The sequence below is a fragment of the Salminus brasiliensis genome, chromosome 9 (assembly GCF_030463535.1).
Source record: "Salminus brasiliensis chromosome 9, fSalBra1.hap2, whole genome shotgun sequence".
Taxonomy (NCBI): domain Eukaryota; kingdom Metazoa; phylum Chordata; class Actinopteri; order Characiformes; family Bryconidae; genus Salminus; species Salminus brasiliensis.
In genome coordinates, this window is record NC_132886.1 from 25,155,637 (window position 1) to 25,179,288 (window position 23,652).

At 39.5% G+C, this 23,652-nt stretch overlaps 2 protein-coding genes across 3 annotated transcripts; one reads left to right on the forward strand and one right to left on the reverse strand.

Annotated features, from left to right (window-relative positions):
• Positions 1-475: 475 nt before the first annotated feature.
• On the reverse strand, positions 476-16,481 carry nsmaf (neutral sphingomyelinase (N-SMase) activation associated factor). Of its 2 annotated transcripts, XM_072687987.1 has the most exons (31): positions 16,297-16,481; positions 15,687-15,785; positions 13,609-13,687; positions 13,457-13,521; positions 13,185-13,221; positions 13,009-13,059; positions 11,671-11,742; positions 11,536-11,583; positions 11,339-11,391; positions 9,903-10,032; positions 9,045-9,116; positions 8,807-8,915; positions 7,692-7,868; positions 7,211-7,290; positions 6,474-6,564; positions 6,292-6,355; positions 6,117-6,168; positions 5,844-5,964; positions 5,481-5,612; positions 4,705-4,747; positions 4,425-4,591; positions 4,009-4,117; positions 3,846-3,904; positions 3,689-3,756; positions 3,051-3,118; positions 2,786-2,909; positions 1,987-2,070; positions 1,705-1,855; positions 1,516-1,618; positions 715-824; positions 476-622 (listed from the first exon to the last, which is right to left on the reverse strand). In XM_072687987.1, exons 1-31 carry the CDS (start codon positions 16,332-16,334, stop codon positions 528-530), a joined length of 2,751 nt encoding a protein of 916 aa, XP_072544088.1. In that variant the 5' UTR covers positions 16,335-16,481; the 3' UTR covers positions 476-527. The 2 variants fall into 2 exon arrangements, with proteins under 2 accessions (XP_072544088.1, XP_072544089.1); XM_072687988.1 differs by lacking the exons at positions 15,687-15,785; positions 16,297-16,481 and having other exon boundaries at positions 11,536-11,575.
• Positions 16,482-18,219: 1,738 nt separating this feature from the next.
• LOC140561662 (gamma-glutamyl hydrolase-like) lies at positions 18,220-23,038 on the forward strand. The gene is made up of 9 exons (XM_072686893.1): positions 18,220-18,436; positions 19,199-19,307; positions 19,856-19,906; positions 19,991-20,075; positions 20,162-20,300; positions 21,754-21,860; positions 22,002-22,092; positions 22,355-22,489; positions 22,828-23,038. The coding sequence occupies exons 1-9, from the start codon at positions 18,334-18,336 to the stop codon at positions 22,947-22,949; spliced, it is 942 nt and encodes a 313-aa protein (XP_072542994.1). The 5' UTR covers positions 18,220-18,333; the 3' UTR covers positions 22,950-23,038.
• Positions 23,039-23,652: the final 614 nt, after the last annotated feature.

Sequence of the window (23,652 nt, forward strand, 5' to 3'; positions counted from 1 at the left end):
CAATTACTTACTATTCCACAAATGAGCCCTTTTATGAAAATAGTAGTTTGAAGGAAAATAAAAAGTGATAAAATAGGAATATAAAATAATAAAACTGGGAATGGCATGTTACAGTGTAACATCTAAACATACACTGCGTTTTCACTGTAAAAAGGCCACAGTATCAGTAAAACGAACATGATTACTGGTAATGTTGACACTTGTGCCACAGCATTCATTCAAGTTAACGGTTACCAACCCTGCTCTATAACACACTTGATCCAAATAATCAGGTAATCAACAAGCTCTATTATGCTGAAGTCTAAATATGAAGCGTAGAGACCTGCCAGGCGTAGGCACCACTGCTGCAACATCACGTTCACCATTCAGTATCATATTTATGCTCATACAAATCACAGGCCAGCAAGTCAGTTTGGTCAAAATTGAAAATCACGGCCTTCCAACTGAATATGTGTGTCCAGCAAACTTCGTTTCATGTGGTTGTGTGTGTGTGTGTGTGTGTGTGTGTGTGTGTGTGTGTGTGTGTGTTAATACTGGTGTTTCCAGAACATGATTTGTTTATCTTCCCCTCCTGTGATGACACTGCTGCATTGCTCATTCATCCAAATACAAGTGATAGGACCTGAAAACAGAAGAAACCATCAAGCTTGTGTAAGTGCAGAGTAAGACTACTACTGCCTACCACAACCACAGCTCACATCTGTATAACTTTACCTGAGTGAGCAGGAATCTTGTGTATAACCTTACTGGAAAGAAGATCCCAAACCAGCAGGCTCCCTGACTGTCCCCCAGACAAAACAAAGTTACCGTCCCAACAGAAACACCTGTTGTCACAAGAACATCAAAATAAAATTAAAAAATGATGCAACTTACACATTTTGAGAGGATCATCCTGCTAAACATGAATGAGTAAGGATGTCACAGTACACAGACAGAACGGTTCAGTATGAGTTTGATACGCAGACACACCGTCCTCATCCGATTCCCCCCTTTGCGTGTTCTCCATTGCGGTCATGGCTCACTGAGGATTTTCCCACACAGCTAATTTGACAGAAGCAGACAAATCTCCTGTGTGCCAATTGCACTCGCCATAGTCAGACACCAATCATGCCAAATATGGCAGATTGCTAACGTTTTATCTTTCCTGGTATACATACACGTTTCCTTACTGTAATCAGAAAACTCAGCACCCCACCCTTTACAAATGTCCAGGCCCTGAGTGAGTTCACTTTCTCTCTGCTTTGGGAAAACACCCACAATTTTAGCTCTTCCCATAGATCATAAGATGGCAACAAGCCAGAATGTCAGTGAAATACTTAGGGCTCATTTACAGTCATGATTAACAGAACAGAACAGCAAGAGGCTGAAGGAAGGAAAAAAAGACAACTAAAAGTGTTTGAGCCAGTACAACTGAATGAACCGGCCCATGACGACCGTCCAATGACGGGTTGGTATAAATACAAGTACTGTTACACCCCTGTGGATTTGTGAGTGAATTAAAAGCTTAAAAGTTACCTCTGCTCATCCTCTGCATGAACAGTGGAGAGAAGCATGCCTGTCTGCACGTCTGTCACCTTCAAACACGAATCCTCACCCACACTTAGAATGTTTCTACTGTCTGAAGGAAACACACACATAGAAATACACACAATTAGCACTCACTTTTTTCAAAGTGAGACACAGAGAAAAAATGCACACACCCACCAGGACTAAATGCCACTTGGTGGATCTTTCCAGAATGACAGGAGAGTTGATGCAGCAGGGAGAAGCTGGCAAGGTCCCAAACACTGAGCGTGCCCTCTTTAGTGCCTGATGCCAAAAGTGTGCCGGCTGGGCTTAGAGCTATTGTGTTAACCTGAAACACATAAACACACTGCTCTGAAACACTGGGAATCATGGGTTCTGTTGAGTTCATATTCTGTTCAAGTTCATACTGTACGTCTTGCCATGTGAGTGAAATGTAAAACATGTAAAACAACCACTTACTCCAGCCTCATGTTCCAGTTCAGCAAGCGGCTCAAACTGAGTCCTCTTATTACTGGAGATGTCTGCTGCCATACATTTCCAGACCTGTTACAAAAAGATAAGAGCCACATATTCATCAACAGATTAGTATTTGATCAGTTTTTTCGTTATCATGCTTATACCATAGTATTCATTTTTACCAGCCAACTAGTTGCATAACTGTCAAACCACAGTTCAAAAATATTGGAGGTATTTAGGAGCTTGTAAATTGGAGCTGAAGCGGAAGCTATAGTATGAGGTGGGAGGTATGCCCTGCAACAGTTCAGGATCTTTGTTGAATTTCAGTCATTTTCATTTACTGCGGATTATAATTAATAACGAGAAACAAAATAGCTTTTCAAGCCAAATGCTAGTAGTTCACAGTGGTCATTTCTGCACACCAGTTAGCCTTTCAGTCATCTAAATTATAATGAACAACAAAGGCTGTTACACAGAAAAAAGTTTTAAGTGTTTTAATTGTTAATGGATGGTTTTATTTTTTTTGTACCATCACCAGTACACACTATTACTACACTGTTGAACTTATAGTGAACAAACAGTTATGGTTAATTATGAAACAAAAATCTTATTGTTTTTAAGAGTAGCTTTAAGACTGAGTATTCAGATTCTCGTTTCAGAACACAGTGAGCATTGAAAATGCTGTTCAGGTCAGCCCTACACTTTTAGAAAAGAAAGATATAAACAATTATATATTAAATTCGCATAGTTTATAATGATAAAATGATAGGAGTACAGCACTGAGAGCTGGGCAACCTCTGACCTTTACTGTAGAGTCCCAGGAGGCTGTGTACAGCTGATTGTCTCTCCAGCAAACCTGACTGACTGCATCATCGTGACCCATAAGCGTGTCCTGCCTTCTGCCATAGGCTATTGAGTAGAAATAACTGTTGAAAGAGGGAGATGAGGACACGGCAATATGAAAGGAGAGAAAAAACAAAGAGACAACAAAACAAAAGACATAAAAGGACAGAATAAACAGGTGAACTGTGATAATATGGATGACGATTAGCTTTTTGCATACTCACAGATTATTGTCCCACGAGGAACAAACCACTGTTTTATCCTCTGGTAGCATCACACATGAGGACAAAGCCTAGAGGTAAAGAGAGAAAGAAACATGCATTAGGGATGATTACATGTGGTTGTGTCTGTAACTTTGCTGTTTTTCCAAGCAATAGTTTTAATACGAGTCAAAGTGATACCAGATGTGTTTTATGTCTAAAGCTTATCTCACAATATTTAGGAGTTACAAAGCTAATGAAGAAAAGAAAGGGACAAAAGTATTAGGTAAAAGTATTGTTTCTTCTGAAATCAATCGCATAAAAAAAAAAAACTGTCCCTGCTGTCCAGGGGCAGCTACTAGATTTCTACTAGCCTAGACATGCTTTCTACAAGATTTTGAAGCATTGCTGTGAGAATTTGATTGCATTCAGTGATCAGAGTATTACTGAGGTAAGGATGTTAAATGATCACCACCCCACCTAACCCCCAACTCAACCCCAAAGTACTGGCTGGAGCACAAGCACAATCATTCCAGAAAATACAGCTCCACAGCTTAATGCTGAGGGGGGATTATATATGAGGGTGCCAATATTCATGTTTATGTGCTCCAGCCATGTAAACTGCATACCCCAACATCCTTGAACATCAAACCACCACTTACCATGTTGGAAAAGGACACACTCCTCTGCAGCGCACTGCCCTCTTTAGAAAACATCTTCAACGTTGAATCTGCCACAACAATAATAGTTCAACCTTAAGCTTCAGTTAAGGTCACCTAAAAAAACTGTCATGCATTTGGAAAAGCAACCACTTTCTACCTTGAGAGGTTGAGAAAATAGACGCTCCATTTAGAGTCACTGCAATACCAGTCACTGCCCTGTGAGAGTGACGATGCCAGAACACGAGAGACCGAATTAGAGACTGACTACGAGACCAACCAAACAGGCAGAGAGAGACGGAGATAAAGACTTGCACACTTACTCTTTGTGTATCTTGTGACTGGACTGCAGCGCAAGTTTGTTCATATTGCTCCAGGCCAGCTTTTTACTTTCCTCTGTCAGATCCTCAAAAGATTCCATGCTTGGAGAAACTACAGAGACACACACACACACAAACAATAAATTAGGCACAAACCTCTATCCAAACACTAAAGCAGTTCATGGACAGGCCCAAACCCAAATATCCAAAAATGCCAAATATCAAATGTAGTAGGTCTGTCAGGACATGTTTGGTGCTTATAGTTTTTGGAATGCTTCTTTAGTTTTATTCTGGACAGAAAAAGAAGTAAAACAAATTTACCACCAAACATGATCGGTTTTCAGAGTAAACTACTTCTTTGACCATTTTATTCCTGTACTGTATGTTTATGTATCAATCAATGAGTCCTGTATTGAGACCTGGTGAAAGCTCATTGGGTGAGGTGCTGAGGCTGGTTCCTGAGGAGACGTTGTGGAACCGGGGGGTGATCCGCTGAGGATGAGGAGTGGTGAAAAGCTGTCTAGGCGTCTGGCCAAATTCCAAAATCTGCGTTAGCATCGCTATCTTCTGATCGGGATCTTCAATACTACACACAAAACACATGGATGCACAATCAAACATCCGGTGAAACGAGCACTAAAAACACAAAATATAGGGCAAAAATACCAACACAACAAATAGATAATTTTGATTGTTTACCTGTCGCAATCAATGATTCCTTCATATGTTAACGGATGGAAAACTGGAACGAGAAGTTACAGATAGTTGAGTACATACACATACATACACAACACATATAACACATATGTATAATTAGAAAACTAAAAAAGCGTTATTGTGATTAATTCACATTTGTTTCACTAGGACAAAACCTTTGTGATATGTATATTCTGCTCAACAGGCTAGAAAATTACAGGATCTGGTTTAGATCCTATTTGACAAAATCGCTCGTTTATTTACAGAACGAATGCTCTTATCATGAATGCTCTCATCATCATCCAAAGTGAGATACGGTGTTACGCAAGATCAGTCCAGGGTCCGTTATTGTTTACTCTTAATATGCTGCCTGGTTCTCGATCATACCCAGCACCACTATTAAAAATCCAGGGATTGTTTTTATTTCTTTTTTGGTGCACACATAGTGAAAATTGCCTTCTTTTTTATCTAGGTAATATTATTAATGATGAAAATTGCTCATGTGTACATGATCATGGTTCTACCAAAATATGTAATCTAATCTAATCATGGTCCCAAAGAAAATAATGTTACTGAAAGTAATAAATACACAAAGCTTATTTATAACTATAACAGAGCTACAACAAAATCCTATAGGAAGAAATCTGTTAAATGTGAGCAAATACAAAAGGTATTGTTAAATCATAATGAACTACACAAAATTATGAGACTACAACAAGATTTTGAGAACCTTAATGTTTGCTCTAATACACGTATACACATTATGAGTCCATGTATACCATTATGTGCTGCCACAGCTTCACTGCCTTTCTGTTTGTAGCCAAAGATCAAATCGATCCACTCATGCAGGTGCTCAGATACATGCTGACTCTCTAATGCAGCGCTCATTTTCTGCAGAAAGTCATCAGCATCTAGAGAGAGGGGGGGAGAGAGAGCTGTTCAATGATCTTAAACTGTACTTCATGCATTAGTTTCATTTTAAATAAATTATGACTGTTGGACATTGTAGGTTCACACAATAATTTCCTGTACCTTAATAGACAAAACTAACAGAGTTTTAGGCTGTCAGTAACACTTTTGTAAAGTTGTAAAGTTGCACTCAGATTTTCAATTAAGGCACAGAAAGAAATGAGATGAACTACCTGAAGCCCACGGAGGTAGCTCCACATCACCTACTTGCCCTCCACCCTGTCTCCGGCCTAAATTCAAGCCCAGGAGGTTTTTCAGGAAACTAAAATCTGTACCATAGAACTCCGGGATCAGCTGGTACACACACACACACACACACACACACACACACACACACACACACACACACACACCTTATACACAAACACTTGTTGATGTGAGGAAGAATGTGGGTGCAGCATTATGCTGTATAATGTAGGTGCTATTCACTATTTCCAGACTCTCACCTCTTTAAAGTCAGTTCCTCCCTCTAAACAATTCTTCCAAGTTTCTCCAACACTGACAAAGTGAATCAGACAAATACAGATGTTAAGAAAGAATTATCTGATCAATTAGACTACGTTTTAGACTACATCAGGCAACAAAGCCCTGAAAGTGGTGTTTCTTATGAGGTGATGTTACCTGTTAAACATTCGGTCAGCATGGTCATAACGTCCATTCTGCAAACACAACATGTGCTCTGGAGCTTTAAGGGAGAAGATAAGGCAAAAAGACAAACACAAGTTCACCTAATTCACATTTATATTTAGAGAACCAGAAGAGAATCAGATGTGTGAGGAAGGACGACACAGACTGAGACTTACCCACTCTGACGAGGTAGAAGAGAACATATCCAGGAGAAGAGTAATGACTACCGTACATGAAACGAGGTTCAGGCATGTCCCTGTAGCGCTCCTGTATAACATTCATATACACACACACACACACACACACGTTAGGACTGGCCATATTGTTTTTATTATTTTTTTTTTTTGTGCTTAGTGCTTCAGACACACAAAGCAGCGGGCAGCCAACTCCAGCACCCGGGGAGCAGTTGGGGGTTAGGTGCCTTGCTCAAGGGCACTTTAGCTGTCAACTGAGGGAGGAGACAGCCATCACTCCCCCCACCCCACCGAACTCATGTGGAGAGAAGTAAAAAGGTAGTGCTTTTTTGTTTTAGACCCTTTTTCTACATTTTCTAAACAGGAAGTTAGAACAGCTTTCTGTAAACTTTAGTTTACTTTGGTATTTGCTCACCCCTGAGCCTATACTCCCTTCACCGATTGCAAGCCAACTCTCACTCACATTTACTGGGGTATGACTGACAAGCGTAAATCTCAGACGAGCTCCCAATTCTGTTACAACCCAATGTAGGGTCAGGTCATAACAGAATTGGGGGCTCGTCCAGGATTTCATTACTAAACTGAAGATATCAGGAGTGCAAATCTCTTAACAATAAATCGTTTCAATTGCAATTCTTTAGAACAATAATCAAGCATGATTTGGTTGCCTTAGTGATGATGCACATGAACGGGCCAACTAGTGTGTTTGTATCACTCACCAGTAGTCTTTCCAGTCTCTCTGTGTTTAAAGCTCCCACAGGTTTACTGAGATCCCGAAACGAGGCAGGATTTAACAAATCTAAAAAAAAAAAAAAAAAACAATGATACAATGAATAAACACATGTTACTATTTCATCTGTAACAATATAAATATTGTTTTAATATCTCAATTCTAAATAGTCTTAAAATGTTTCTTTAGATTTTCCAGTACATGTGGGGAACGACAGATGCTGTGAGAATAGCTATGACTACAGACCAAAAGAAATGCTTAAAGGAAAGAAAGAAAACAACTGTACAATAAAACATTTATAATGTGAGTTTTTCTAAATTCTCAAAAGATGCACATGCTTTTTTGGACTTCAAAATTTTATTTTTTTTTGATAAGTGATTACAGTTTGATTAAAACTAGTGGCAAACTAGTTCAAATGGCCATCCCTATCCAAAACCATTCAAATGCAATATTTCATGAGTAAGACTCACCCAGTTGAGGGCTGCTGTAGTCACTGATAACCCACGGAAACACAGGATACTGAGAAAGATCGTTAACACTGCGGTCGGCCAGGTTGTTGAGGTGCAGCAGGTACTGATAGTTAGAGATGTGGCCCCTCTGCCACAGCAACATATAACTCTCTGCTGTTTGCTCGGTTATGTGGTTTTCTGTCTCAAACACACACAAACATCCTGATCACATTTTTTCGTTCACAAAGAAATACCCATAGATTGCAGCTTTATGTTTACCACTAAACACCAGACACTTTAAAACATCTTAGAAAATAGACACCCAAAAGGATTTAGAGATTAATTCTTGATAGAATGATTCAAATGTTTCTTTTAAAAGCTTTATTTTTTAATAATTTTTTGGTTTTTTTTTTTTGGTTTTTTAGAGTTGGTGTTTTATGCTACTGGGCTCCTCCTATAGTTGAAGAGTGTAATTAACTCATACACCACTTCCAGAAATATAAACACTTTGAGCCCCCCTTATGGAAAGTTATAAACATGCATTTGTGCACAAGCTGATAGATACAAAGCTGGCATACTAAATTAAATGAGCCTGTAAACTAGGGGTCTCAAACTATACATACGGCCTGTACGGCCCCTCACATGTTAAAAAAAAATATGCTTAAGTCAGTTTTATTATTGTATTCTTAATTCGTTCTATGGCAATCACCCACTTTAAATATGTTTCCCCCAATTACAATGACATGGATTGACATAGTATAGTAATATTACAGGGTTTTACACAAATATAGCCCGGTTTCAGAGTGGTAAACAACCGTTCTCCCTGTTGCAGCCAGTGGAGCATCCCGATTCTGAAGCAGTTATTGTAAGGTAATAATGCTACATTGCTTTGAACCGGTCCATTACTGCTCCATCAAAACAAGTATGGGTTTAACGATGTGTAGCTCAACTACTAGTGAACAGGATGTACTTCACTGGAGGAAGTTGAAGTGACCGATGCGCACTAAACTACAGCTTCCACAAACACGGTAATTGAGTTAAAGAAACATGTGACCCACGAGGCTTAGACTCATACCAACAGTGTGATTGCCCAAGAGTTTTGTGTGGAAGTGTGTGGGTGACTGCATGTAACATACCCAAGAAAGTGGCGATGTAGTAGTACAGTTCATCTCTGTCTTTAGTATTGTAAAACTTCAAGTAGATATCTGAACACAGATCATTCTCTGTACAAAACACCTCCAGCCCCTGCCACACACACACACACACACACACAAACACAAACACAAACACAAACACACATATATATGAACACAAACAACTACATAAACAATTGTGTATATAGCATATTCAACTTCCAGACAAACACACACTTACTAATGGTCTCAGGCCATGTCTTCTCTTGTAGATACGTCTGATGCTTCGGAGTCCAATCTGCACCACCGAGTCCTGTCTCACACACATACACACAAATACTAAACATACAGTACTGTGCAGAGGTTTAAGGTTCCTAAGCACATTATTTAAATCTACTGATTCTGGCAAGTGTTTTTGCTTGAAAAGACAGAGAACATTAGCACAGATGAAGGTAAACCTAAATACAGTAAAAAGAAACAAGAATTTCTCCTATAGAAGAAAGTAGTTGAGATCTTATGAGCTACTGTTGGGCCCTTGAGCAAGGCCCTTTACCCTCTCTGCTCCCCGGGCGCTGGAGTTGGCGGCCCACCGCTCTGGGTGTGTGTGTGTGTGCTCACTGCCCCTAACACATGTGTGCGTGTGAGTGTGTTCACTACCAGATGGGTTAAATGCGGAGGACACATTTCGCTGTACAGTGTACAGTGACAAACACGTGCACCTTTACCTTTTAGTTTGAAGAACAAAACACGACCCCCCATCAGCCAGCACAGCATGGGTGTGTTTAATTCCATCATCAGCTCACCTGATCTAACATCATTAAGCACTGATTTATCAAACCAGGTGTTGGATGATGACTATAAATCCCATGAGGGGAGCTTTGGAGATGTTTTAATAAACACAGAGAAGTAAAATCACGACTTTCTGCATGAATGTTATTTGTATTTAATCTAATATTAATGTTTAAGTGAGTAAATAAGCACATACTGCTCTTTCATTCCAATTTTCACAGGTTTCTAAACCTTTCGTGCAGTACTGTATGCATTATCATTTCATACTAAATCAAAAACGCAGATAAACAATGATGTGTAGGTAACTCACAGGGTAACTGTTCAGGGGCTGGAAGTAGAGGTTGTCATCAGTGATGCAAACATGTCCAGGGTTCGTCACCAATGGGGATACCATCTCAGCCTCGCAATCCATATGTGGATTCTCAGACACACTCCGAAAACTATATATATATATATATATATATACACATACATACATACATACACACACACACACACACACACACACACACACATACATACATACATACATACATACATACACACATACATACATACACACACACAGACAAACAAACGAGCACATTTTAAAAGCTGTGATTACATGCAGTATGCTTGCGAAGATTAAACTTTTTTTCATGCATGCATGTCAGTTTAGGAACTGTTTACGTGACAGAATGGATCACAAAAAGAGAGAGTGTGAGCTGCCAAAAAAAAGGTTTTGGTGAGGAAAAAACATTTGGAAAAAAGATTTGGGCCACTTTACTTGTGAACGTAGCCTAGTCTACCAACTAAATGTAGTAACCAGGGGACAGTTACTTTTTCACACAGGGTCAGCTGGTGTTGGATAGGTCATTGGTGAGATTCAAAGAGCAAATACTGCCCACCAGTAATTCAGAAAATGGTAAACAAACAAACAAACAAAAAACAAACAAACAAAAAAAAAACACAAACTGTGTTGGCTGCAATACAACGTCCTGTGTTACTTCCTATGCATCCACACCACTGTGCTGTGATGACACATTTTCCTGTGGAGTGACTGATGCTAAATAATGTGTCAGCCTATTATGACAACCAACAAAGCAACATAGTTTAGATTCCCACTGACTGCACAAAACAGCAGTAACACTTGTCACATTGTCTCATAGGTGTACTGACAGGACTCCAAACAGCATGATTAAGGGTGTACCGAGTCAAATCTTGAGGCTCTCTGCTGTGAGCTGTAGGAGAACGACTGTACAGTACAGACTGCTGTTAACCTTTTCAGACTGCTGTTAACCTTTTACAAGTGAATATAATCTGAATGAAATTTGAAAAGATTAGATCTGACATGTGCATACAGTACTGAAAAAATCTGATATGTCACAAGAATATCAAGAATAATAGCAGGTACAGATAGTCCACAGTAACTCGATTAGCTCACAATGCATTAACTACAAGAAGTGTTTTAATATTCATCAGACAGGTTTTCTTCAAAGAAGGCTTTCTTTAACGAATAAGCCATTCAATGAATTGCTTATTATTTGAAGGCATATCAAGCCATATCCCACTGTGAGAGTGTAGCTGCAGTAAGGAGTGCCCATGACAAAACTGTCAGGCAAAGTCACACGTGCCTCAGATGCATCATTTGCTGCTCAGCGAAATGATCACGTCACACTTTTCCAACTGTATTTCCAACAGGTCAAACTCCCTCAGCAAACATAGCCGTTCGCCAAAGTGCATATATTAAAATATTTATTTAATCACCTGTTCTTATCAAATGACGTTCGTGCCAGCCTGGATTGCAAATTAGCAGCAATCTAGAGAAAACAGCACACATAACAATTAATATTTCAAACATCAATTGCAAAGGTCTGTAATAAAATCACTGATCATTTAACAAAGTCTGTGTGTGTGTGTGTGTGTGTGTGTGTGTGTGTGTATGTGTGTGTACTTTTACCAACCATGGCCGTCTGGTCACCCAGCTTGTCCAGACGTGATGCTCTGTGCAACTAAGAAAATAAGAACTGATCAATCAAACAAATATCACAAACATCAGCCTCTAAAAATAATAAAGCACCAAAATCTGCAATGCAAACCTGCAGCAACGTCTGGACAACATCTTCTGTTTTTCTGGGAATGTCCAGCTGGAATACAACATTTCTTTCTCCCTAAAAAGCAAGCCAAGAACATTATTTGCTGCCTATGGGACTGCGACAAGATAATTAACAATCAGTCTGCTGTCAGTCAGATCAACAAGGATAACATCAAAATCAGATGTGAAAGTCAAGACATGACACAAATGAATATACACTCACCAAGAACTTTATTAGAAACACCTGTACATTTACTCGTTCTAACCAGCTAATTGAGTGGCACCAGCGCAATGCATAAAATCATGCAGATATGCACCAGCAGCTTCAGGTAATGTTCAAATCAACCACCAGAAAGTGAAAAATGTGAGATCAGTGATTTTAAGCGTGGCTTAATTGTTGATGCTGGATGGGCTGGTTTAAGTATTTAAACAATTGCTGATACCCTGGGATGTTCAGCACAGCAATGGTTCAATAAAGAAAACACATCCAGTGAGCGGCAGTTCTGTGGATGGACACGCCTTGTTGATAAGAGAGGTCAACAGAGAATGGTCAGACTGGATCGAGCAGGAAGAAAGGCTACAGTAACTCAGATAATCACTCTGCACAATTGTGATGAGTAGAAAAGCATCTCACAAAGCTCAACACGTCAACCCTTAATGGGCAGATGGACTACAACAGCAGAAGACCCTCCCGGGTCGGGGTTCCACTTCTGCTGAAGCTGCACTAGGCACAGGCTCACCAAAAACGGACAGTTGAAGACTGGATTTCTACTGGGGCACTCAGATGGTGGGGTCAGAATTTGGCACAAACAGCATGAATCCATGGAATCAACCCGCCCTGTGTCAACAGCCTAGGCTGGTGGAGGTGGTGCAAGAAGGGGGAATGGCACACTTTTAGCCTGTTAATACCAGTTAATCAGTTATTGCTTCAATGCCTATTTGAGCATTGTTTCTAAGCATGTGCATCCCTATCACAACCACAGTTTAGCCATCCTCTAACGGCTACTTCCAGCACAATAAGACACCACATCATAGAACCAAGTCATCTCAAACTGGTTTCATAAACAGGGCAATGCGTTCAGTGTTCTTCAGTGGCCTTACCAGCCACCAGATCTGAATCCAGAATAGAGCATCGAACTGGAGATTTGCTGCATGCTCCTGAACATCTGCAGAAATTGCATGATGGAATCATGTCAACATGGACCAGAATCTTAAAGGTCTGGTAGAAACCATGCCACAAATAATCAGGGCTGTTTTGAGAGCAAAGGGAGGCCTTATCTAGTAATAACAGTGGTCAGTAAATGTATACATTAAATATTTATTAAAACAAGTATGCTCTCACCCTCTCATATTTGTATGGAGACACAGCATTACTCTCCTTAATGAGAAAAACCTGTTAAAACAAAAACATGCGGTTAAAGTCAGATAAAACTACTGACAGAACATCTGCCACAGGCATACACACACACATACACACTCTTGGTTTCTTTTCTGTTACACTCTGAAGGATGTGCTCACCTGCTTGGTTTCCATAAGTATACATGCAGGTTTGGTTCTGCAGCAGAAAAGGGAAATGAAAAGAGGAAAGAACATTTCAGGGTAAAATAATATCAGCTGGATTCCACTGCATTACAAAGGGTATATGAACTGTAGCAGCATCCTCATCACATTGACATAGAAAAAACACTGTATACAATGTGCTTTGAACTTAATTGTGTATAGACATCATTTAGGAGACTCTGTGGTTCCCCAGCATCAACATCAACCGTGCATGTGGATAAAACACTCACTCTTTGAAAGGATTGCTCTCATTCTCCTCCAGTGCCTCTATCTGTTTGCAGTCTTTCAGGGGGATCTGTCAGAAAAGCAGCAGGTCAAGCACTTTCTGCTGTAAGCTCGTTATTCAAAGGTTAGACATTGGGGATGTGAGCCTGATCTTTACCTTCAGAATGGGTCTGTTCACATCGTCTGGCTCAAAAATGACTGATTTAGAGCAGATTTTCAGCGAGCCTCGATTATGTCTGTTGGCATAAAGCAGACAATTAGACACAACTCTTCACAATGGGAAAGGACTGCAAACAATAACAAACCACACTTCCATTCAGCTTCTTTATGTTGCACCCATTGCTGACACCGACGTGCAAATGCACCCACACAGCTTGCCTTGCCCCTGTACGAAAGTACTGCTAATAGAGTAGGACTCTCTGGAGCAGATAAACATGAACCTATTGGCATCTTGCATTAATGCTAGGCATGGGCTAGAGGGGTACAAAGCACCCCAGCATTGAGCTGAAAAGCAGTGGAAATGTGTTGTCTGGAATGAGGGCTTGTGCTCCATCCAATACTTCTAGGAGGAGCTGGGGATGAGGTAGGGTGGTGATCATCCAACATCCTGACCTCACGAATGCAATTAAACCCTCACAGCAATGCTCCAAAGTCTAGTAGAAATCCTTCCTGGACACTAGAGACAGTTACTCCAACAAAAGCAGGATAAACTCATTATATATATGTATAAAATGATATACATATATGATATATGTATATACATACATACATACATACACTTGATCTCAGGAGAAACAATGAATGAACAGGTGTCCAAATACTTATAGGAGGGCTCACTGCCAGAGGAAGGTCAATTGTAATCAGGGACTTTGAGTAATTGAGTAATCATGGCAATCCTAAGTGAACATTAGACATCTCTGAGGCCTAGCAACCTCCTTAAGCAGTTAATTCAACAGCACCTTTTACTCAAAAAAGCCCAACATTGTAGTGAAGCTAGCTACAGTTTGACCATTCTGAAAACACCAGCCCAGTCCAGCTGCTCATCTGGACTTTAATAGCCTGGTCCTTCATAAAAAAAAAAGTTCTTCCAACAAAGACTCCACTAATCCACTAATACCACTGTTTAGTCCACAGCCTGGGAACCTGGGAAAGTGTGTTCACACCTGGGCACTTCATGTGACCAGTACCTGGAGTGTGTCCTGATAAGATTTTAACCACATGAAGGGTTTCGGTTGCCGAACGTGTCTTAGACGGAAGGATGTGTTTATACTGCTATAACGTGGCACAAATGCGTCTCAGACCTCCTCCTGAAGTGCTTTGGAGTGATAGGATTTGTATGCTGTTTAAAATGTGCCTTGGGTGCGTTAGTTTACACTTTCCCACATATAACCCTAATACTCAAGACGTATGAAGTGACCAGGTGTAAACAGGGTTTTTGTGTCCAGGGGTGGATTGCAACTATGCCATACAGGTGGACATTAAGGTGCATGTATTATTTAATATATGAAAAACTAGGTAACCAATGGCCATATTCCCATGAAATACAACATGCGCTGTACAGTAACACAGTAATAGTAATAATATTAATATTAACAAAAAATAACACCAGGTTTTCAATTCAGTAGAGTGATTTTGTTCTAATCTTGATGTTGCGCTAATTATTTTATATAATTATTACCTCTGGTACTGACGCATCATACATCCTACGCATCAAAAGTTAGGAGCAGATGTCCTCACCACCCTTTCCTACAACTGTACCAGAGAAGAAATCTTCCAGAGCAATCTTCCAGCTTACAGAATAGTTCTGTATTTAGTACCGGGGGAGTTTCTAAGCTGGTACTTTTCTACTTCTGTTCAAAGTGTTCTTCAGAAATGTGCTGTTATTGGAGTGATTTAGTGGAAGTAACACTGGAATCACCAACTGTTCCTAAGAAGAAACATCTTAAAACCCACTTATGCATGTGTTCTTATCTAGCAGCTGTTCAATTTACAAGCACTACAGGATCCAGCATTACAAGAGCACAGCTGTGAACAATTCTGCGGTTCAAACACATCACAGATCTGACCTAGACTTTTTGCTAGGGCTTTTCTCATTGTCCTGTCTTGAGTTTGGGTATGGGTATAGGTTTAGGGTACGTGCTTCGGTCGGTGTCCTGCTTCCCAGCTGTTTGTAACACAGTCATTACTCAGGCCTTATCATTTATTTAAGGCTCTCTCAGTTCCAGCTCAACTCACCTGTTTGGGAGTGCAGCAGGGCTGCCACTGCCAGTCATATGATACGCAGTGTGCTGTTCAAAATAGTACTCCTCCAGATCCAGCAGCAACAGAGAGAACCTGAAACACCACGGAGAAAGAGACAGAGAGAGGGGTAGCTAGAGAGTGAGCACTTAAAATGACAACCAGGTTTTAACCAACTCATAAATCTCCCCCCTGACACATCCTGAGAGGCGCTTTGTTGATCCTGTAAGGAAAGCGCCGGTCTCGAGTTCCGGCAACAAAACAATCATGAAAACAGAACAAAAAAAAGCGCCAGACAGAAACTGGAGGCACACAGAAAGCAGGAGGGGTCCCTGAACATTTCTCCTAACACATTTAGAAGACGTGACAACGCTGAATAACTTTAACCAGCACTGTTATCCCCGTTAAAAACGGCGGGCCTGCTGAGCAGGAGGTGCAGCGGGCTCTCTTAGCAGAGCGAGCCCAGGGACAGAGCGACAAGGCCGGCTAGAGCTGAGACAGAGTGAGGGGTCACGAGAATACAGCGAGAGAGGAAAAACAAACCCCCTCACACTCTCACTCTCACACACACTTACTCACAAACACACACACACACACGCTGAAATACCTCTCTCGGGAACGCTCCTTTTTCCTAATGAAAGCCATGGTGCCTGGCGCTCTGCATCAGGACAACAGCGGACCAGTCGAGCCGCTGAACACGGAAATCCTCTGAAAAGTGCAGAACTGGCTGGAGCTCATGCCTTACAAGCACTGTCATTAACAGCACACACACACACACACACACAGCCAGCCCCCCTGCTGGACCACCCTCTCCGGAGAGCATGTCAGCACACACTTAGCCGCCCACAGCAAATCTACAATCTACAGTTAGCTACATCTACGAAATTAGACAAATCAGGATGTTTATTAGACGAATGAAGAAATCTAACATAAAAATAAATCAATAATTCAAGGCTTTTAATTGGGGTGAATTACGTTTTCATTTAATATTACCTACTAATAATAGTAGTTTATGGCACCTACTAGTGCATACATACTCGTGTTCATTTACTTCATGAGTCTACAGTGGTGGCTGCTGGGGCAAAGAGGCTAGACTACGGTTGAGTCCCTGGCCTAGCAAGCACACCAGCCTGCACCAATGGGAGTCCCTGGGCAAGACTCCTAATATTGCTTTCAATGGACGTCAATGTGAAATATAGTCATTGTGGAGCATTTCTATTGGTCCATTCATCATGAAATTGAACACAATGTAAAAAACAACTGTAAAAACATCACAAATGAGATGTAAGGTTTTTGCATGACAGCTGCAAAATGCTCCATTTGCCTACCTGTGTAACATGATCTGATGCCATTAATGTATAGTTGTGAACTTCTCCACTGCTGTTGGTTGTAGGTCCTATATATGAGTAGAAACACAAGCATGCTTATACTTATCACAATGTACCCATACTGAGACTGCATACATTCATTTTTATTATACTTATATTTACTAGCATATTTCTATTCAGTAAATGACATGTGCAGCTTCAATTCTTAGATGTAAGAATATAAAGTTCTATGTTTACCAGTAAGAACTACATTTGCTCTATAATTATTTTTATTTAACCACCTTTTTCAATACATGAATATGTACTATATACATATATTTTTTAATACTTTTACTTGAAACAGCTTGCTTGTGAACTCTAATGAGATTACTGATGAACATAGGGTGTGCCTTTTGAGTATTTATTGGTTCAGCATGCTTTAGTCTGTAGATTGTTCATTAGCTAACAGTGAGTTTTAGCTTGTGTTTATTAAGCTTGTACAAAATCAATGGGACAGATAAGACCCCACAACCCACTCCAGCCCAACGCCCCCATTAATTCAACTACAGTGTGCCTTTAACTTAAAGTGACTGACAATATCTGTATTTTTGGCCCTGTTACAGTATATACTACTCAATATTGTAACCACGATTTATTGTGTTTGCATATTTTTTTCTATACAAACACATAATAATAAATTGTGGTTACAATACTGAGATGTGCAAATGTAAAAAATAATATAGCTATAGTTCCATAGTTTAGATACACAACAAATGTATAATCTAATGTTCCAGTTAGTACATAAAGCATGCAATACTGAACAGATTTTTTTTTTTACATATTTCCTAATTTTGCCTACAGAAAGTAAAATGATTTATTTTATTTATTTATTTTATTTTTGATAAAACAGACTAAAGAGTAAATTATATCCTTCTTTTTCTTTGTTTCCAGTACAGTATTTACAACAGCCAAGCTTTCCTTCAGTTTCTGTTCTTTATTGGGAAGATAAAAATAATCTTGGGGGAAATTTCTCATTTTTCAAGATTAAAATTATGGATATTATTAAAATATTAATAAAATTAATCAGCATTTCTCATTAGAAACCAGAGTAAATGAGGCTGAACGTCGTTTGTTTACCTCTGAGGGACCGCCCACCTGAAACGTCACGAACGAGGAAGCAGCGGTGAGCTATATTAGAGAGGCTGTGCTCGTTTCTGACGACAAAACAAACTGTCCCTGTGAACCGACTCACCCAAAAGAGTCGCTCAAAAAGAATCGATTCGCTCCCGTTATTAACATTTTCGACACCTTTTATTTGGTCTCGGAAGCGAAAGAAAATGACCCGTATTTATGGAGTAGTGTGTTTTTGGGTTTTCCTTCAGGCTGCTTCTTCTGCTGTCATCAATCTAGAAACCCACCGAAACGACAGGCCGGTGATAGGTAAAGTACTGTACTGTAAACTGTCTGAAACGGTAAAAAAAAGTGTTAGTAATTTTGGCTTTAGTCCATTACAAGATGTGTTGTTTAGTCTGGTGAGTATTTCTGAGAATTTCTGTGACTCAGCCAGTACAAACTACATATATATATATATATATATATATATATATATATATATATATATATATATATATATATATATATTTACATTTACATTTACATTTACATTTATGGCATTTAGCAGACGCTCTTATCCAGAGCGACTTACAAGGTTACTGGTATTACAGAGGTGGGCCAGTGTAGTGTTAGGAGTCTTGCCCAAGGACTCTTATTGGTGTAGCGCAGCACAGTCACCCAGACCGGGAATCAAACCCTGGTCTCCCACATGGTGTTGTTGTAACACAATGGTAGGTGGTGGTGTTATCTGTTGCGCCACACCAACCACCTATATATATATATACACATACATACATACATATAAATGTATATATAAATGTATACATATAAATGTATATATAATGATGGCTTGTGGATAGAAATGGCTGTTCTGGACTCACTCCTGTAGCGTCTGCCCGATGGTAGGAGCGTGAAGAGGCTGTGTTGAGGGTGTGTAGTGTCCCTGATAATGCTGAGGGTCCTCCTGATGACCCTAGTCCTGTAGATGTCCTGCAGTGAGAGGAAGGCTGCTCCGGAAATTGGCTGCACAGTACATACACTGCAATTTCCTCAATAAAGAGATCTCTATATGTGACTCTCTCCTTCCAGGTGTTCTCGCTCAGGAGGTGTCTGCACCCAAACCTGGCAAAAATGCTTACATCGCTGCCTCCTATGTCAAATATCTCGAGTCTGCAGGAGCAAGAGTCGTTCCAGTCATGTAAGTACACTGAAGAGCCACACTTCCAGCTTCCCTTCTATCTCAAATGTAGTCAATCAGATGAAACATGTTTGGTGTCTACAAGGCAGCTAACAGCTCATAGAAGTTTGTCTCCATAAAGATTTTCTATATATTCCTATATATATATATATATATATATATATATATATATATATATATATATATAGCTCCAGTGCCAAACCAAAGACATGACTAAGAAATCGCCTGTCAAAATACCTGTTTTTGGGGTGGGAGGTAAAACTGTGTATATTTGATTTGTTAAGGGAAAACATGTGTTTGAGTTTGATAAGGGAAGTGCCCTCAGTGTCTAAAGTACAGTTGTACAACATTGATTCAGCTTGTTGACAAATCTTTCAAATGAAAGTTATACTGACTTTGAGCCTGAGTATTAAAGTAGAGTCACTAGGGTCTTGCTGGGACTGGGCACACAGATTTATAGCCGTGACCTTGGCTGGGGCTTCTTGACACGGTTTATGCAATTTAGTGAAATCTTAATAACACTGGCCAACTTCTCTTTACATCCTCAGGATCAATAAGTCTGAGGAGGAGTATACCCGGCTGTTCAAATCCATAAATGGGTGAGTGAGCATCAGCAATAACACCTGTTTCACTGCAATGGCTTTGCTCTATATTTTAAGGACCCTTGTTTATTTTCTCTGCAGAATCCTCTTTCCTGGAGGTAGCGCCAACATCAGTTTCTCTGGCTATGCCAGAGCAGCTGGTATCTTCTACAGACTCGCTCTGGAGGTTAGACTTTTAATCAGATTTGTTGGGTGAAAGATTTTAATTCTAATTTGTAAGAAACTGATGGTGAAACATCTTTACTTTGACAGGCAAAGTCAAAGGGTGATTATTTTCCTGTGTTGGGGACGTGTCTGGGCTTTGAGCAGCTTGCATTGTTGACTAGCGAGAAGAAACTACGGTCCCACACCAATACTGCTGGTGTAGCTCTACCACTGGACTTCACCCCAGGTGAGTTACCAAGATAAGCAAGTAAAGCTCCTTAAGACCTAATTAAGGATGGCTGTATGATAATATTGGAATCACACTGGTATCAGTAGATCATTGCTGAAATTGGACAGATTAGATTTGACTGATATTTCACTTGATTTCCTGAACTCTTGAAAATTTGATGACACTAAAAGTATACTATGTAAATTACGTTAGGGCTGTGAATGGTTCACAATGTTGAAAACAACAGATACAATATTGTCTAATATACATATATATATACACACACACACACAGTCATATGAGAATATTATGACCACCCCTGGCTTGGAGTAAAAAGATGCCGAATGCTGCTGCCTATACAAATAAGCAAGCACACCAGTCAGAGTGCAAATCGATCATCATGGGCAAAGGACATGATTTCACAAAAGGGCATGAGAAGGTACCGGGTGAAGGGTTGTAGCATCTTGGAAAACAAAACAAAACAAAACAAAAAAACTCTAACTATATGGGATGTTCTAGAGATGTTGTAGTGAAGGTGTACTGAGAATGGACTACTGAGTGACTCCCAACACCATAACAGTGGGGCCCCATTAATGCCAGAAGGTAATGACGCATCTGGCGAGTGGTACAGAGCAATCGTCGAACTAATGTGGACCAGTTAACTTCTATAATGAACACTTTCCATCAGCTAATACAGCCCATGCCACAACTTCTTGCTAGAGTCTTCCAGGCCAAGGATGGTTATTCCCACTATTCTGTAGGTGGTCATAATATTCAATATACCAATATATATATCATTGTATCATAATATAATGTATCATTACAGCCGCAACACATAAAGTGTCTCCCCAACCTTCTCAAACCTCAACCCACCAGACCAAACACAGACACCAAAATACCAAGCTCAGTTTATTTTTTTTATTTTATTAATTTGCCATTAAGAAAGAACAAGACTTCAGGGATGGCCTCAGCCCAAAAATAGAACAAAGTATTCCTCCCCAAACTAAATTAACCTTAAAAAAAAGCAAAGAAAAGAAAATACAACAAACATAACCTAACTCCCTAATCAAAAACATAATCAAACCCCTAAAAAGAAATAGGCTATAACCCCCACTGCTTTACATGCTGTGGAGTTCCCTCGGGTAACAGTGCCTCACGGCCGTCTATATGTAAGTAGTAATGTAAACATTTCACAGATCATATATAAAAAATTTGTACATTTTAAATACTTTAAAAATATACATAGAGAGTATGTATAGAGTTAATGTGTGTATATTCTGTATTTCTATTTTGTATATACTTGTATTTTTACTACCATGTGGGACTGTGCATGTAATGTAATGTAATGAAATGTGATGTGAGCTGATGTGATGTGGAAATAAACATGATTTGATATGATGATTTGATAGTGTAAAATACACTATAGTCATCAATTTTAACAGTGATGTTTGTTGTTGTTTTGTGGTGTTAGAGATAAAGGCCAGTAGAATGTTCAAGGACTTTCCCGAAGACCTGATGACTGCCCTGGCAAATGAACCGCTCACAGAGAATTCTCATCAGTTGAGCATCACCACCAAGGTAGAACACTAAATCTGATCATGCTGCTGTACCACCGATAGATGCTTAATTAACACTTACCTAATAAAATGACCTGGACTAATGCATTTGTCAGCAGAAGCATCATAATCAACACATGTCTTTGTTTTTCCTCCATGACAGAATTTCAGGGGGAACGAGAAGCTGAAAAAGTTCTACCGAATTCTGAGCACCAACACAGATGGAGAAAAGGAGTTTGTGTCCACAGTGGAGGGTGAGAACATGCAGATGTACCTGTAGTGTACAATTTCATAGTACAGACCTATTATTAATTAAACATTATGCATTTAGGGCAGAAACGTTTCTATTTTTTTAAGGGAATGATCTGATGATTACAAATAAATTAAAAGCAAAAATGGAGATACAAGTTTTTTGCATGACAGGAATGATATGCATTGGCATCATCATCCAAATCACTGCCACAGGCCTAACTGCTGTACTAAATGTCTTCTAATGTCTCTTTAACTCGGACACAGCATATGACTATCCGATCTACGGAACCCAGTGGCACCCAGAGAAAAATGCCTTTGAGTGGACTCGGCCGTACATCCCTCACACACCCTCTGCCATCAAAACCACTTTCTACATGGCCCGCTTTTTTGTCAATGAAGGTACCACACATTCATCTTTAACACCCTGCACCTTTAGTCATGCCTCCTAACCGGCTGTTCTGTTCTGGGGTAAATAATGGAGATTCAAGATGGCGCCGCGGAGGTGGCAGCCTGTTGCAGCAGCTCCTGCTCACTTCTGAGCTTTTTTCTAACTTTTTTCCAATTTAGAAGTTTTTAAGTTAAGTTTCTTTGGTAGTTTTGGGAATTTTCCCACTGCAGGACTAATAAAGGACTATCTTAATTGTATTCGGAATAAAAGAGTATTGTTTGATCGTGCTTCAATAAGGAATCCACAGCACTGATGTCTGAATTAAGTGTTGTTTTCCTCTCTTTCACAGCGAGAAAGAGTCTTCACAATTTTACCAGCCAAGAAGAGGAGCAGAACGCCTTAATTTACAACTACAGTCCTACATACACTGGAAAGAAGTCTGTATTTGAACAAATCTATTATTTTAATTAGGAGGGTTTTGCCCTTTGCTTTATTGTAAATATCTCAGTTTGAACTGAACTGAGATCATTTGAGTCATGCAGGTTGTGCTCTTGGAGAAATAAACCTGATTTTACAAAATAAACTTTTTCTATGATTATTTGAAAACTGCGTAACATTGAGAATATATTGTCCTTGTGCCTTGTGTTAAGCTACAATACATTTTGCGAAGTGTGGAACCAGGGAAAGACAAGGAACTTAAGAAATTTGGGCTGCAGTTCTGGGGGGCTTTGAGCTGATGGGATCCAAAGTTAGACCTCCCATTTGGGCATGGTCCTAAACTTTTATTTATTACATTTATTATTATAAATGTAATTATTTAAAGCAACACTATGAATGATCCTTACCTCAAATTATCAGCTTTCAAATCATGCTGATTTGTAAAACATCTCCAAAATGGTGACTTTACAGGAAAATACAAAAATGGCCTTAACTCTGAATGGAAGTTATTGTAAAATAAGAGATTTTCTGAGTAATGTAGGGCATTTATATTATTACTTACACAGTTTACAGAGCAGCTGCAGGGTTCACAATGATGGAGAAAACAAAATGAAGATGTTTTTTCATATATATATATATATATATATATATAGTGGTTACAATATGCAAATATAAACATTCAAGTTAGTAAATAAGGCATGCAATACTAAACAGATTTTTTAAAAATAAAATAAAA

Bases quoted from the DNA above. Each gene is read 5' to 3' on its own strand.
- nsmaf (XM_072687987.1), bottom strand. From the start codon at position 16,334: ATGGCTTTCATTAGGAAAAAGGAGCGTTCCCGAGAGAG. The intron at 4,592-4,704 runs GTAAACAATCAA...TTTTGTGTGTAG, and splicing joins GGAATCATTGATTGCGACAG to TATTGAAGATCCCGATCAGA. The intron at 1,619-1,704 runs GTGGGTGTGTGC...TGTTTCCTTCAG, and splicing joins CCAAGTGGCATTTAGTCCTG to ACAGTAGAAACATTCTAAGT.
- LOC140561662 (XM_072686893.1), top strand. From the start codon at position 18,334: ATGACCCGTATTTATGGAGTAGTGTGTTTTTGGGTTTTCCTTCAGGCT. The intron at 18,437-19,198 runs GTAAAGTACTGT...CTCTCCTTCCAG, and splicing joins AAACGACAGGCCGGTGATAG to GTGTTCTCGCTCAGGAGGTG. The intron at 22,093-22,354 runs GTGAGAACATGC...ACTCGGACACAG, and splicing joins GTTTGTGTCCACAGTGGAGG to CATATGACTATCCGATCTAC.